This window comes from Amaranthus tricolor, chromosome 1, assembly GCF_026212465.1.
Source record: "Amaranthus tricolor cultivar Red isolate AtriRed21 chromosome 1, ASM2621246v1, whole genome shotgun sequence".
In the NCBI taxonomy this organism is placed as follows: domain Eukaryota; kingdom Viridiplantae; phylum Streptophyta; class Magnoliopsida; order Caryophyllales; family Amaranthaceae; genus Amaranthus; species Amaranthus tricolor.
Window position 1 is genome coordinate 6,925,174 of NC_080047.1, and position 17,749 is coordinate 6,942,922.

The window sequence follows — 17,749 nt, forward strand, 5'->3', positions numbered from 1 at the left end:
GATAAAGTACATCAAGTCATTTGTGTTAGTAACGCCTAGAAATGAACATAAGATTATTATTAAGACTTAAGAGTTTGAGTTGCTTAACAGCATTCAGACTTTGTTATGATTATAATTGAATTGTAGGAGGATATATATAGTCTGATGAAAGTTTTAGATCCTAGTTATTTGAACAGACAAAAGAGCTATGCAAATCAGTAGCATAGAACTATCGAGTTTCAAGTTGGAGATAAAGGTGTTCTTTCGTGTTTCACCATAATCACCAACTAGAGTAATGAGATATGGAAAGATTAGTAAACTTAGTCCGTGGTTCGTGGGACCCTACGAGATTCTTGGGCGCATTAGTCAAGTAGCTTATTGCCTTTGATAATGATTTGATAATGTTTGTGACATAATATGAGAGTTAGTGAAGATAAAATTCATCACGTTATTTGTGTTAGTAAAGCCTAGAGATGAAGATTCAATTGCTGAATTATGTTCAGACTTTTTTATTATTACAGTTGATTTGTAGAAGGGTATATTCAATATTATGGAAGTTTGAGATCCTAGTTCTTTGAATAGACTAAAGAGCTATGCAAATCAGTGGCATAAATATATCGAGTTTCAAGTTGGGGATAAGGTGTTATTTCCTGTTTCACCAACTAGAGAAGTAGTGAAATTTGGAAAGTAGGGTAAACCTTAACTGAGGTTCGTGGGACACTACGATATACTTAAGCGCATTAGCCAAGTAGCTTATTGTCTTTGATATTGATGAACTTTGATAATGTTTCTGACATAATATGAGAGTTAGTGATGACAAAGTACATCAAGTCATATGTGTTGGCAAAGCCTAAGAACATAAGATGATTATTAAGGCTTTTATAGTTTGAGTTGTTGGATAGTGTTCAAACTTTGTTATAATTATAGTTGACTTGTAGGAGGATATATTAAGAATTATGGAAGTTCGAGATCCTAGTTCATTGAATAGACAAAAGAGCTATGCAAATCAATGGCATAGACCAACTAAGTTTCAAGTTAGGGATAAGGTGTTCCTTTGTGTATCATTATCTAGAGGAGTAATGAGAATTGGAAGTAGGGTAAACTTGATCTGAGATACGTAGGACCCTACGAGATTCTTGAGCGAATTATAGCTTATCGCCTTTGATAATGATAGAACTTTGATAATGTTTGTGACATAATACGAGAATTAGTAAAGATAAAGTACATCCAGTCATTTATGTTAGTAAAGCCTAGAAATGAACATAAGATGATTACTAAGGCTTATAGTTTGAGTTGTTGAATAGTGTTCAGTCTTTGTTATGTAGTTGATTTGTAGGAGGGTATATTAAGTATTATGGAAGTTTGATATCCTAGTTCTTTGAATAGTCAAAAGAGTAATGCAAACCAGTAGCATAGACCTATCGAGTTTCAAGTTGGGGATAAGGTGTTCCTTAGAGGAGTAATGAGAATTGGGAAGTAGGGTAAACTTAGACCGAGGTTCGTGGGATCCTACGAGATACTTAAGCGCATTAGCCAAGTAGCTTATCGCCTTTGATAATGTTTGTGACATAATATGAGAGTTAGTAAAGATAAAGTACATCAAGTCATTTGTATTAGTAAAGACTAGAAGTGAACATGAGTTGCTGAATAGTGTTCGGACTTTGTTATGATTACAGTTAACTTGTAGGAGGGTATATTAAGTATTATAAATGTTTGAGATTCCAATTCTTTGAATAGACAAAAGAGCTATGAAAATCATTGGCATAGACCTATCAAGTATCAAGTTGGAGAGGAGGTGTACCTTTGTGTTTCACAAACTAGAGGAATAATGAGATTTGGGAAGAAGGGAAAACTAAGTCCGAGGTTCGTGGCACTCTAGGAGATTCTTTAACGCATTAGTCAAGTAGCTTATCTCCTTTGATAATGATGAACTTTGATAATGTTTGTGACATAATATGAGAGTTAATGAAGATAAAGTACATAGTCATTTGGGTTAGTAAAGCCTAGGAATGAACATAAGATGATTATTAAGGTTTATAGTTTGAGTAGCTGAATAGTGTTCAGAATTTTTTTTATTATTATAGTTGACTTTTAGGAGGGTATATCAAGTATTATGAAAGTTTGAGATCCTAGTTCTTCAAATAGGCAAAAGAGTTGTGCAAATCAGTGGCATAGACCTATCAAGTTTCAAGTTGGGGATAAGATGTTCTTTCGTGTTTCACCTACTAGAGGAGTAATGAGAATTAGGAAGAAGGGTAAACTTAGTCTAGGTTCGTGGGACCCTAAAAGATTCTTGAGTGCAGTGGTGAGGTAGCTTATCGCTTTTTATAAAGAGTAACTTTGATATGTTTGTGACATAATATGAGAGTTAGTAAAGATAAAGTTCACCAAGTCATTTGTGTTAGTAAAGCCTAGGAATGAACTAATAGATAATTATCAAGGCTTATAGTTTGAGTTGCTGAATAGTGCTCAGACTTTGTTATGATTATAGTTGACTTGTTGGAGCGTATATTAAGTATTATAAAAGTTTGAGCATCGGCTTCAAAACTCCAAATCGTTTTAGTACTCTGTATCTTTTTTTACATTTGCCACTAAGAGACCTTTTCTGCACTAATATTTTCTTCTGTTAAATTTTGTTTTCTTACATGTATGCATGGAAAAAGTTGGACTACAAAAATCAGCTAGGTCAAATACATGATTTGTAGCCAATTGGTGTTCTTCAAATAGTGTTTTTCTTCTTTTCAACAAAAAATATATTATGTGTCGTGATTCAAGTCAGTGAAATTAGTTATTCAATATGTTCATTGACAAAAGCACCAAAAGCAATGGGGGATAAGCAAGATGAACTGAATTGGTTTGAACAAGATTATAAATCGTAGAATATCTAGACGGTCATTAGGATGAGTGAATGACTCACAGCTCAATAAATTCCCAGCTACCACGCAATCCAGCACCCAGGTGTTTTAACAGAAAGTCCGCGACTAAAAGAACTGCACCAGGAACAAAAAAAGCTAAACCACATTACAACAAAAACTGTTCTACCAATATGCAACAGAAATTGATTATAAAAGAAAAAACACCTGAGGTTTTTTTATTTTACTATCAGGTAGATAACTGCAATTAATATATGTGACACAGCGCCTCGGACATAATTCTCAAAACGTCCGCATGCTTCAACATATAAGCGCTTGGATCCTACAGAAATCCATTATTAGCGTTAATCATGAGCATCACAATCAACAATTTCAAGCACAACCAAACAAAAATTCCCAATCACTATAAGGATGTTTAAAGGCAATCTTGTCTAATTTACAGTATGGGAATGGTCCAAGTTTGCCATTCATTCCTTAGTTATCTTAAATAACCAGAATATATTCAGCAAAAAAAATTGCTATTGGCACGCAGGAAGATAATAGCATAGTCAGCGAAAGCACAACAATTTCACATCTATGTTCTACTCCCTCCGAACCATTATAGATGTCCCATTTCCTTATTTGGCAAAGTCTTTTTAGTTGTCGCATTTCTATTTTCGTCAATCTTTTTTTACTTAAATACCCTTAGTTCACACACGTAATTACGAATCTACCCCCATAAACCCTACTAACCCAAAATAAGTAACAATATAACCCAACATCAATAATCTTAATCATTCCCTCCCTTTTTTAATTATCCTATTTACTCTACTGAAACCCTATCTCTCCCTCTCTCTCATCTTCATCCTCAACGTCTGTATTTTTCTTCATCTTCTTCAATGATCTTCATCTTCATCCCCATTCTTACTGTTTACGGTTTATTATCTTCATCTTTATTTTTTTTCCACCATCTTCGTCTTCTTTGAAACCCTAATAATTTTAGGGGGTTTTTTTAATCTGGGTTTGTTCTTTACTTTCCTGGGTTTTTCGAACATGGCGTCACCAAGGTCTTGTCTTTCTTGGTTGTCTTCGTCCCAAGAAAGTGATCCTACGATTGGATCTCCTAACTCATGGTTCGATTTCTACAATCGCCTACCTCCATCTTCTACGACTTCTGGTGAAACGGATCCTAACTGGGGAAGAAGTATAACTTCTGAAGATGAAGAAATACAGGGTATGTTTGATTTACAACTGGATCTTCAAGATCTATACATTGAGAACTTGTTCCCTTCCTCAGATGAAGGATCATTGGATGATGATGAATTGTTGTCTGATATAGATGTTGGAGGCCCATTTCCTCATATCGATACATCTTTCCTCTATGACTAATGATGATTTTGTTTATGTGGTTTGTATGGTATGCATGTCTATGTTCGTGTTCTGTTTTTGTTATCCTATGATTTTTTTATTGAGGGTAAACAATTGATTATAACTACAAAATCCCTAAATCCATTCATTTTGCCACCAATCTAGGGTTTTCAGTTCATAAGCCACCAAACATTATGTTTAGGAGGCTATGTTCTTACCAAATGTAGGAGGCAATTAGTATAGGATTTGGGTTATCTGTGATGAGTTCAATTTGTTCTCTGAGATGAATTTGTTTTCATTTTGTTTTTGAAGCCATCAATAAATTGTTATATGACATTTCCTTCTAAATGCTTACTACTAAACAACTTCATGATTTAATTTCTACATCGTGTTTAGACCTAAACATTTACCTAACAATGTAACCCAAAAGTGAGTACAAAAGGTAACCCAAAAGTATACTCATGTGTGTCCTATTTACATGTTACTGGTATTCATGCTGGTGCTGCTTCTGTTAATGTACATGTTTCTTTTGTTGGTGTTGTTGCTTCATTTGTTGCTGGAATATCTGCTGCTGCTTCTGTTAATGTACATGGAATTGGTGTTGGTACTGTTGTTTCTTTTGCTGGTGTTGTTGCTTCATTTGTTGCTGCAATATCTACTGCTGCTTCTGTTGTTGCTTCTGTGGTTGTTGTTGTTAAATGATGTTGACGGAAAACTGCTTCGTCTTTGATCCCCAAGTAAAATAAAATGACCTCAAATGTAGTTTCATCCACCTTTGTGTCTAGATATCTTACTGCCCCGTAAATTGTTTCCTGTTGTACCCCCAAACAATGTGGGAGTCTCCCTTCCCTTTCAAGTTTTGATTTGCTCATGTGTGGAATGTCCTATACCACCTAGTTTCTTAATAACCTCAATTTTACATGCTTGTAGTGTGATCCATACATTCTTCAATGCATTTGGTTTCAGATTATGTCAAATGCTGTAGTCACTGCGTTTACTAATTGTGCATAGTTGTATCCTGATTTTTGATGTTGTAACGATTGTATTGACCTAAAGAACCCTAAGTCAAGCACATTCATATCTGGTGAGTTAGGAGGTTGTTGCACTAAGTGGAAGCTAAATCTATCAAGTGTTGCCACCTCTCTAAACACTTCATCATCATCTAAAATGTGTGGTTTAGCATTGTCCTGTTGAATGAAATTGTTTTGCTTAAATGTGGTGGCCATTTACTTCTAATTGCTGGTAGTATCTTGTGCACAATCATGTCTCTTGTGTGATCTTTAGTGATTGATTGTATTGGTTTGGTCTCTGGCTCTCCTCTCTTTCTGTTTTTTGAACTCCTTTGTGCTGCCACTTCATGTGTAAAAGGAAATATGCCTATCTTTCCATCAAAAATCATCTCACCTTCACTAGAAAAGATTGGTCTTGCAACGGCACACATAAACATGATCTTGGGGACAAATCTTTTAGATTGGATTTCTCTATTTGGCTCTATTTCATCTTGAGTTAGATAAAATGTTTGTTGTGTCCTTGTAATATAAAACAACTTTTCATCCATGTGCACTACATTTGACATTTCATTAAATGTGAAGTTGCTTGTTTGCTCATCTAAAATGCAACTAGTAAGACAAAAAATTAACCTGTCGAGTTTATTTTTGTCTATAAGTAACGGTTTGATTGCGTTGGTGTGCTTTCGAAAGTACTTTTTTGTTTTCCATCTGCAGATTGTGGTTTGGCTAACTCCCATGGCCCTTGACAGTGCTCTTAAAGTTGTCTTCTTCACTTTTTCAATTGACTTGAATTTGTTTTCATCAAAGGGGATGGATGGCCTTCCTTTGCTGCCTTTCTTCTTGTTGTTGACATTAATTGGAACTTGATTATTTTTTTGATCCCGAATCTGTCTCCATATCCTTCCGATTGTCCTCCTATGCACATTGTACTTCTTGGCAATTTCATTGATGAACCCGTATGGTGGCTTCCCTTCACTGTTTAGTGACATTAAAAGCTCATGCATTATTTGAGTCTTACTAAAATTATCTAGCTCTTTTTTTATAACCATTGTATGTACTTCAATGTGGGTTGGTGGAAATTAATTGGAGGTGCTGATTTCTTTATTTAATGCTGTCTTATATAGATGCACTGATTCTTGGTGTTTTGAGGTGTTGTATAGGCGCAATTTTTTTTTTAGTTTGGCGCCATTCCACCAAAACTAATTGTCAACTCTCTGGATTGATGGCTTCTTTTCATCAGTATATTTATCTTCCAGTTTCATTGATGGCTTCTTTTCATCAGTTTATTTTTCTTCCAGTGTCTTCTTTTCAAAATCAAAACCTTTAGATTTTATGTAGTTATTTAATTAATTTTGAACACTAAATGCATAACGGTTTGTTTTTTTATAAATCTGAAGTCAACAAAAAATTTAATATCCGCATGCGCATGTGGCGAGAGGGTTGCTCGTTTTCGATTGCCGTTTAAAAAACGTTGAAGAAATCAAGGAAGAATTGAAGACTTAGTTTATTTTATGATTTTGATGGTTTTTATAATTTATTTGATGTAATTTTTTGTAATTTAAATTAAGTAGTTTAATGGTTAGTTAATTATAACAATTTCGGAAATGTATTAATTTCAATTAATTCCCAAAACAATGTGAAACCCAATTTTCCCTCCAAAATTCATTCTATCTACTTTATTGAGCAAAAGGATACTTAAAAATACCCGACTACCAACTTTTTAATGGACCCCACACCACCCTTAATAACCGTGCCCAAACAAATGGGACATCTATAATGGTTCGGAGGGAGTATATTTTTCCAACATAACAGGCATTCAACACATACAACAACAAGGTCAAAGCTCAATCCCAACAATATGAGGCCATCATTTAAGCAAATTCGACGGAAAACTAAAACCAAATGTTGTGAAATTTATGGGCCAAAGTGTAACAAACCTGGCTAGAAGGAATGGTAGTCCATCAACAAAAATTTAGACTCCCTGAAATAAGGGTTTGCAAGAATCAGATTCATTATTGAACACACAAAAATCGCGCAATTAATAACAAACCCTAGAAAATCCACAAAAATGAGATATACATGCCAAATCGGAAGACGGAGCAGTGCGAAAGGAAGAGCGAGAAAAGGAGAGAGACTTACGCCCCATGAAGCACCTAGGGTTTCCGGGTTTCTGATTGCTGTTCTTTTTCTTCTTGCTATTAATCTTAACATTGTTGTTAGATGAAAATGAATTGAAACTTCTTTTGGAGTTTGTATTGGAACTGGAATTTCGAGAATGAGATGAATAATAACTCATTCTTTTCGTAAATTTTTGGGTGATAATTGAAAAGGGAAATGGGGAAGGTCAAATTGTTCGTCGAAAGAAACGGAAATGGGGGAAGATGTAGACGGTAAGGAAATAATGAAACTTGCAATGAAAAATTGATAGAGCAGAATGGATAGAGCGTTGAAGTTGAGGCGACAAATAAATATTCGAGACATACGCCACCGACTATTTTCTTAGAAGTAACCGGCTAAAAATTTCGTCGTCAACCTTATTAATTTTGAGCCTGAAGTCATTAAACCTTAATACCTATTTCTACCCTATACTCCCTTCGATTCATTTGAGTTGTCCTATTTAATTTTTATTTATTAATCACTCTTAATTTATAAATACATAGAGGTCTCTCCTAAAACAAAAAAAGTTAGGAAAAACTGTCTAGAATAATTCCACATATTGTCCATCTGCTGTTAATAATCCCTACTATTAATTATTTATAAATAATCCAACATTTGTATATTATTTGCTGACAACACTCATTTCTACTTTTTAACCGACTAATATAGGTTCGTACCACCAAAAAGGAATAGGGTAAGACGAACGAAGAAGAATAAGGGGGAAGAAGAAGTTAGTGTAACGGCTAGTAGGTACCTACAATAGCCGGTTAAAATCTGAAAAGGGGTGCTGTCAACAAATAATATACAAAGATTGAATTATTTAGAAATAATCAATAGTAGGGATTATTCACAGCAGATTGTCACGTGTCGACTCTTTCCCTAGTCTTACGGGTGCCACTTGCTTACACTCCCGTCGTAAGACAAGTCGGGCAAACCCCAAAGGTGTATTGCTAAATGATGTAGTTGGTGTGTTTGTGTGGATTTGGCTAAGACTTTGAGAAGATGTGAAGTAAGTAGGAATATAAGAGTTGGGAAATGTAAGTGAGGTTTATGTATTGCACAAAGAAAGCTTTACAAGTGAACTCTCAAGTTGTTGTGTACAAATGAATGCCTTGGGGTATTTATAGGCAACACCCCTTACTACTTGTCCTAATTCTAGAACATTCTAACCTCCTCAAATGGAGGGATCTAGATTACATCTTTCTAGAGAATTCTACACAATCACAAGTGTTAAGATACTCTAAAGTATGTACAAGAGTTGCCTAGAGAATTCTAGACACTAGATATTTACAAAGCTCCTTCAAGAGTTCTCTGGAACCTTCTAGAGTTCTTCGGAACCTTCTAGTGTTCTCCGGAACCTTCTTGATGATTCCGGAAGTCTCTATAACCTCCTTTTGATGTAAGATACCCGGATACCAAGTTTCGTGCCTCTGTCTTGTGTGGGGGCTACGAGCCATGCGTGACAAGATGGACAATAAATGGCCAAATCTTAGCCCATAAACCCTAAATGATAAAACCTAAACCCTAAACCTTATAACCGTAAATCCTAAACCCTTGATTTCTAAAATGCTAAAGCCTAAACCCTATCAATGAAACCTAACTCCTAAAATCCTTAAACCTTAAATCGTAAAACATTAAACCCTAAACCCTAATACCTAAACCCAAACCTCAAAACCTAAACCCTAAATGTTTAACGCTAAGCCCATAATTCGCGGTAAACCCTAAACACAAAACACATAAATCTATACCTTATACCTTAAATCTTAAACTCTAAACCATAAACATTATATTATAAAATTTGGGAAATTACTTTTTTTTATATTTTGAGAATTGAATATAATTATTAAGAATATATAGTTTTTGGTGGGCCTAAGTGTCAAGGTTATAATAAAATAATTATTTATCATCAATTTAATTTTCCTTTTCATTTCATTTCTTGTTTTAAAAAGAAAAATATCAAAATTTTCTTTGCGCTAACTATCATGGGGCGAGTTTGAAGTGGGTCTAACCAAACCTAAACTCTCTATCTGGTGGGTCTAGGGTCTTTAATGGATCTAATAGCAAATGGGTCACACAATAAGGCAAAGCCAATAGCAATGATTGACACATCAATGCTAAGCATCACGAGAAGACAAAGCAAACAACAATACCAAACCATCATCAATACAAAATCTAGGAGAGTCTTGTGAGCAAATGACCAACGGGATAACGGACCAGTAACATTGAGGATAATAACTAAATTTTTTTCAGATAGTTGACAAGAATGGTCATAACTTAAAAGTAAGCACTTAATAATGAAGCATATGCTGGAGTATTCAATCTATATGATAATTTGTATTACCAGCATTTTATAATCTTTAACTCTACACTTGCCCATAAGCACAACCCCTAAACTCTAAACCTAATAACAAAAACTTGAACCTTAAACCCTAAACCCTAAACCCGACACCCTAAACCTAAACTTTAAACCCTGAATGCTAACCCTAAACCCTAAACCCTAAACCTCATACCCTAAAATCTAAACCCTAAACCCTAAACTCTAATTTCCTAAAACCTAAACCCTAAACCCTAAACTCTAAACCTTAAACCATAAATCCTAAACCCTAATCCATAAACTCTAAACCCTAAACCTTAAACTCCAACTGTAAACCCTAAACTATAAAATATAGTCCTAAGAACTAAACCCTAAACTCTAAATTCTAAACCTAAATCCTCTGAACCCTAAACCGTAATCCCTAAAACTAAAACCCTAATACCCTAAAACCTAAAACCTAAAGCCAAAAATCTTAAACGCCAAACCCGAATCCTAAATACATAACGTAAAAACCCATAACCCTAAGCCAAACCTAATCGTAAACCTTATATCTTGAACCCTAAACCCTAAATCTAATCCCTAACATTAATACTCTAAACCCTAAAGCCCAAAACCAAATCCCTAAACCCAAATCCTAAATACTAAACATAAAAACCTTTAACCCTAACACCCTAACATGCTAAACCTAAATCTAAAAATTCAACCCGTAACCCTAAATCTTTAACTCCAAATCCTAAATCCTAAACCCCAAAACTCTAAATCTTATCCCTTAACCTTAAACCTCAAATCCTAAACCCAAAAACCTAAACTCTAAACCCTGATCCCTTATCCCTAAAACTATAAAAAAAATTCCCTAAACTGTAACTCTTTAACCACCCTAAACTCTAAACAGTAAATCATGAACAATAAACTATGCCGTAAACCCTGAACCCTAATCCATAACCCAAATCCTAAATCCTTAACCCTAAACTATATACACCCAAAATGCTAAATCTTAACCCTAATCAAATCCCAAATCATCATCATCGTATCTAGGGTATCCACATAAAAAACTATAATTAGGGTCTAGGTGCATGACATAATCCCTAAAACACCCTAAAACTCCAAACCCCATGCCTTATGAACCCATAACTTTATGATTTCTTTACCCTAAACCCCAAACACTGAACCTCAAACACTAAAAGTCTAATCCTTAAAATGCTCAACGTTAAACCCTAAACACTTAAAACCCCTAAACCCTAAACCTAAAAGCCTTAACCCTAAAATCAAACTCGAAATCTTAACTTTGACCATTACACTCTAACTCTTAAACCCTAAACCCAAAAAATTCTAAGTCCTAAATTCGATCTATAAACCCAAACACTAGACCAAAACCTTAAAATCTTAAACCCTTTCCATGAACACTAAACCAGAAACCCTAAAACTTAACACCCTGAACCCCAAACCCTTAAACCAAAAACGCAAAACCTAAAACTCTAACTCAAACCAAAAACGTTAAACCCTATACCCTTAACCCTTAAATGGTAAGCAAAAAGCCTAAAACCATGACTTATAAAATTATAACCTTAAACCCTAAACCATAAACTACAAACTCTAAAATCTTAAACACCAAAACGATAAAACCCAATCCCTAATCCCTAATCCCTAATCCCTAAACCTTAAATCCTAAATCCTAATCCCTAACCTTATACCTTAAAATCGAAACCCAAATCTTAAGCCATAAACATTAAATGCTAAATTGTTAATCTAATTCCAAAACCCTAAACTTTAAACCATAAACCTTAAAAGCCTAAAACCTAAATTCTTAAATAATAAATCATAAAACCCTAATCCCTAAAGCCTGAACTTTAAAACCCTAAACCCTAAACTTAAAACCTAGACCTTAATCCCTAAAATCCTAAACTCCAAATCCTAAACCCAAAATCATAGACTCTAACCCCTACCCTAAAGAATATGCCTTACCTTAACCATAAATACAAACCATAAAATCATAAACCCTAAACTCTAAATTCTAAATCCTATACCTTTAAACCTCAAAGCCTTTTCGTAATCCCTAAACCCTAAGCAATAAAAATCCTACCTAATAAAACTCATACCCGATGAATCGTAAACACTTAATCCTAAAAATAGACACTAAAACAATAAAAAAATAAGTTAACAGTTAACCCCAAAAACCCTTAAGACCTAAACTCTAAACCTTAAACCCTCTAAATTTTAAACTCTAAACCATAAACTCTTCATATAAAACCCTAAAACTTTAATCACTAATCTCCAAAATGCTAAATCTTAAAACCCTATGAACCCTAATCCTTAAATCTCTAAAATCGTAAACTATTAACCCTAGAAACTCAAAACTTAAACCCTAAACCCTATCCCTAAAACTTAAATTCTCTAGTCTAAATCCTAAACCCTAAATCCATAAACTCAAAACCCAACCATGTTCCCTAATAACCGTAAACCCTAAATGCTAAACCTTTAACTCTAAACCATAAAAAATATTAAAATTTAAAAACTAAACATGAAAACCTATGAATCCAAAACCATAAACCTTAAAACCCTACCCTAATATCTAAACCTTAAACCTTTCCCCAAACACAAAACCCTAAGCTTTAAAAACCCTAAACCTAAACCCCATACCTTAGAATCCTTAACCCTAAACCATAAAACATAAACATTAAACTCTAACCCCTAAACCCCTAAACCTTAAAGCATAAACCCTAAACCAATAAATTTTGATAATAATTTTGTAGTTATAGAGATTGAGTTTAGAGAGAGAATGAGTCTTTCAACCTCCATCCTTTTTGGGCAGATTACCACCAACTTTCAAGCATCATCCCATGGCTTTTCCCACCAAAAAGCTTTCCTCTACTCTGTTTCTACTCCAAACAGTGAACCATACCAGGAAGCTTCGACATTAAACTCTTGTACCTCAACCCCCCACCTAACTTCAACCCTTCCTGTTAAGCTTTCATCTTGCTCCTAGCTAGAAGACACTTACTCTTATCTCCAAGCTCGGTGGAAGGATGCTCTTATTTATAAGCTTGTAGGCAAGTCTATCTCTATGGATTTCTTCATCAACAAACTATAAATATTATTGTATTGCTCTTCTTCAACATGGTTCTCCAAACTTAGGAATGGGTTTGTGCTGGTGAATCCTTCCTCCCTACATAGAGGACTAGAATTACTGCTCAGGGCCCTTGGTTCCTTATGGGTTGCTTCATCTCTACACAACCTTGGGTGTAACACCCCGATATTTTCCCGAATTTCGTTTTCTCATGCCTTTATGACATCTTGGTTTAACACGGGTCCTGCTTAGTTTTCTTTTAAATATAAAATATCTCTTTTAATGATCCAAGTTTTTCCGGGATGTTACATTGGGTCCCTAACTTTGTTCCATCTATGACGGTTATTACCAAAGTTACATGTTGGGTTTCTTTGCCACACTTTCCTAGAGTTTTAAGAACAAGAACTTCTAAAAAAAATAGGTAATTCCCTTGATACAACTATGGAGGTCTCTTGCAACCCCTACAACAAAGACAAAGCAAGTATCCTTATGCTCATTGATATTTTCTTCCCTCTAAATTAAGGAAGTTATTTGGATTGGATCCTTCTTCCAAACTCTTGAATGAGAACTAATTTCTAACTTCTGTTGGCTTTGCTCCAAGTTTAAAGTCCTTCCTTGCATCTGTCGTGCCGCCATGGGTGCTTTCACTCAAGAAGATTCTCCAAAAATCTTGTGTGATGGAAATACCAAGAAAACAAAAAAGAAACAAAAAAAAGGAAAAAAATAATAATAAGAAGAAGAGAAGCACTTTATCCAACGGTCAAGTCTTAGATAATGAGTCATTGAGAATGAAATATCTTCCCTAACCTAAGAAGGACACGTATGTCCTTGCTTTTGATTTTCCCTAGCAAATTTTGTTATCAAAGTTGTCCTTCCCTCATCCCCTCCAACAAGTTAACCTATCCTTTTTACCCCCTACCTACCCCTACTTGACAACTCATTCTTTATCCTATCCTTCTCTTATTTATTTATCCAATTTTCACCCTCTTTCTTTCTTATTTTGCGTCTACATGTGTTACGAGGACGCATCAACGGTGCATCCATTTCATTCCGTATACGAGTTGATCGCGGACGACCATTTCCACGCTTAGTTGAGGGATCTGGAACAACTGTAGGACCATTCCAAGGATCGCAGGTGAACATGTTTGGAATAGGCATAAAGGTCTTCTTATATGTGGATATATATTTTGTAGTGCGAAACGAAGGGTCCACAAAAGCATCATACGAAATGTTACGAGCTCGACATACTGCAAGAACATGTGAGCACCGTAACTTGAACATGGTTCGTTTCTGACAGGAGCATGATGTTGCTGTGAGGTCAACCATGTAACATTTTCCACCTTTTCCTGCTACCCTGTTGCCACAACCAGTGGTGACCTCAAATATCCCACGTATTGTGTCATATATCTTAACATCATGAAAGCGTGCATTTTCAACATTCTTATAAATCATATCAGTTGGTTTCTTGGCATACACATGTCCATTCTCTAATCTGTTTCTCCCTAAATCCTTCCTTGTGGCAAAGTATTCGTTAACCCGAAAGAATGTCATCCTAACCAATGAAGTGATTGGGAGTGACCTGGCTCCCTTCATTACGCCATTGAACGCTTCAGACATGTTTGTAGTTTTCACTCCATATCGATGCCCACCGTCATGAATCAAAGTCCATTGGCGCTCAGGAATAAAACCATCCACTAAGTACTTATACACGTCCTCATTAAACTCTTTAAGGCGATTCATGAAGAAATTATATTTCTGAATCTTTGTCTGTTCAGAAGCTTTTCCAAATAAGTTTTTAATTGCTATATTTTTGAACTTCTTATGCACGTTCGAAGCTAGATGACATTTACAAAACCGATGGAATGCAAATGGCTCTTCCCAACCTTTTCCAACTATATTCATTGCATGCAAAATTCCCTTGTGACGATCAGATATAACACATAAGCCGTCCCTCTTATTGACATAATGCCTTATACAATCCAAGAACCAACTCCATGTGTCGTTGCTCTCTCCCTCCACAATGGCAAAGGCAAGTGGGAACAACTGAGAATTTGCATCTATCGCCATAGCAATCATAAGTGTGTCTCTGTACTTTCCGTAGAAATGTGTACCATCTATAGAAATAAGGGGACGACAATGGGGAAAACTCTTAATAGATGGTCCGAAAGCTCAAAAAATTTGCTGAAACATCACTCTGGTAGGATCCATTGTAGGTTGGACTTCCCATTGCACCATTGTTCCTGGATTAGATTGCATTAATGCCTGTAGGTACCTTGGAAGCTCCTCAAAGGACTTATCCCAATCCCCAAATACTTTTGTTATAGCTTTATTTTTGGCCAACCAAGCTCTCTTATAAGTTATAACAAATCCATGTTTATTTTTTTACAAAATTAACGATTGACTCCACCTTGAAAGCTGGATCAACTTTGATCATATCCACGATAAGATCAACAACAAATTCAGAAGTAAGGAGGGGATGATCGTCACTGTAATGTGATGAGCAATCTTGATTATGGCCCTTATATCGCACAATCTTAAATGATCCCGTTGCGGTCATAACCTCCATTCACAACCTATATCCTCCGCATTAGTGCATTGGATAACGTACTTTGAAGGCTCCGACTCAATTACACAGAAGTTTCTATTGTTAGAAATCGCCCATGCTTTAACATTCTTCTTAAGGTGGTCTAAGGAGCTAAACTCTTGCCCTATCCTAAAGTCTCAATTTTCATTCATGGAGTTGTCATCGTTCCAGGTCATCCATGCATCAATCAATCTTTGATCAACCTCATCAATTCTAAGCCAGTCTTGAGATGGAGCACCATGTCTAATCGCTGCATCTAGAGCTTCTCTTCTTTCACCATCCTCCTCTGAATCAAAATCAATATGCTCATCCTCCTGATCTAAAGAGTCAACCTCGTTCGCATTACGCCTACCCAAGTGACTCATGGAAAAGGTGTTCATTACACCACCACCAATGCCACGTGAATAAGTTGGAGAGGAAAACTCATCCAAGTGCTCATTAACGTAATTTGGGTTACTTAACATTTCTGTGAATGTATCATGGCGTACACTAGGACCTGATTCTGGAAGTTCCATGCTAGTCATGACTTCCCTCGCATTATCCAAATTTGCAACCAATTCAACATAAACCTTCATTGTCGTTCCAGGGGCTTGTGATGCCGCATAAGCAAGAGCACTTATGCTTTCATCATTCTTAATCGGGACTAACACATTTTTCTGAGTCACCGGATATTTCATCTCCATTTTCAACATAAAACAGTTGCGATCACAACCAATTACATCACAGATTTTGCTATGAAACACCTCAAAATTAGTATTCGGACGATGGATAAACATGACTGTATCTAATCCTCCATTATACCCAACACCGGATCCAGTATAACTTACTTCCCCACCCCAATACACTATAACAGGATAATGATCCATATTTTAACATGTTTTTCACGCGATTTCACATACACTTAATTGTTGATTGTGACTAAGGGAAGTGTTAATTTGAATACAAGAATTTGTGATATTAAGGTATTAGAACACTTATTAGAAGGTTCATTCCAAATATAAAGCTAAAAATACCATGAATATATACTAAAACCATTAAACTAACCCTACAAAGTAATAAACTTTCATTGAAGCATTTCATCAAAAACTTTATATGCATACAAACCAAATCATAAAATTCAACTACAAATGTGTAAAATGTAAGCTTAAATCATGAAATCTAGAGAATGTAACAAACAATCAATGTATTTATAACTTCAAATGACAACAATAATGAACAAAAAAACAATTTGCAAATTGAAAAAAAATTAGGGTTATATTCATACATGAGGATGAAAATGAACAAGTAGACAAGGAGAAGATGGGAATGTAGTTGATTAGTTTAGTTGAATGAGAGGAATTGTAAATATGAAGTAAATGAGAGTGAAGAATTTTTTTTAAGAGAGCACCGGCAGCAAAGAATAGGAAGCAAATGAAATGAAGTGAAGTGAAGAAAACAGGAACTGTCGTTTTGTACAGCTATAAAACCGCCACTTCAAGTGGCGGTTTGCTTTATACTATTTTTTTTTTAAAAAAAACTGAAATTCATATAAACCACCATTTCATCTAGCGGTTTACTTCAGATTCCTAAACAAAACCGCCATTTCATCTAGCGGTTATATTAAAAAAAAAATTTCTCACACCTATCCTACGTGGACGGTATTGTGGCAAATACTTTCCCATTTCATATAAAGTGGGAATTATTTTTTTTTTGGTAATATTATGAAAAAACATCCGATAATATAATACTCCTAAGAAAAAAAAAACATTAATGCAAACCCATAATCATTAGTGTAAAAGTATCTTTTGGTGACATATAACATATGACCTTATCCTAAAGAAGGCCAAATCATTCATCACAAGACAGGTAAGCAATACAAGTTGTCTTGCCAGTTGCCACTACTTCCTTCTACTTCACATTTAGCCCCTAAAAGTCTAAAACCACTACTCCTAAAGTCCTAATATACAGGCTTACATCTGAGAATTGACGGAAAAAGACTCCTTAAGAAAACCCATAATTTTCCCACAATTACCCACCACTAATACTTTACTTTTTTTCTCATTTAAAAAATGCTTAATTCTTTTCACCATAAATCACAAACATAATCCATTTTGTGAATTTAGTACAGGCGGGAGAAAATAAAAGACTAGATGCAAACTAAACTTAAAATCTTAGACGCAGTGTCGTTTCTGATATTATATGGGTTCTAGGCAAATTGAAAAAAAATAAACCTTTTTCATGCTGGAGGGTTGAAAAATCTGAACTTAAATGGGTGTTTGGAAAAATAACAAATACAAACCCTATATATTATAATTAGCATATAAAATATAGACGTGTTATATAATTCTTAAATGATAAAAAAACTATTCATAAATTACAATTTTTTAAATGTCTACTTCTTTAACTAACATTTTATAATTTTAAGGCCCTTTCTAGCTTTGG

General features: G+C 35.0%; 1 protein-coding gene across 1 annotated transcript; it reads right to left on the reverse strand.

The window, feature by feature from the left end:
• Window positions 1-5,161: 5,161 nt before the first annotated feature.
• LOC130820252 (uncharacterized) lies at window positions 5,162-6,213 on the reverse strand. The gene is made up of 3 exons (XM_057685593.1): window positions 5,903-6,213; window positions 5,430-5,818; window positions 5,162-5,361 (listed from the first exon to the last, which is right to left on the reverse strand). The coding sequence occupies exons 1-3, from the start codon at window positions 6,211-6,213 to the stop codon at window positions 5,162-5,164; spliced, it is 900 nt and encodes a 299-aa protein (XP_057541576.1).
• Window positions 6,214-17,749: the final 11,536 nt, after the last annotated feature.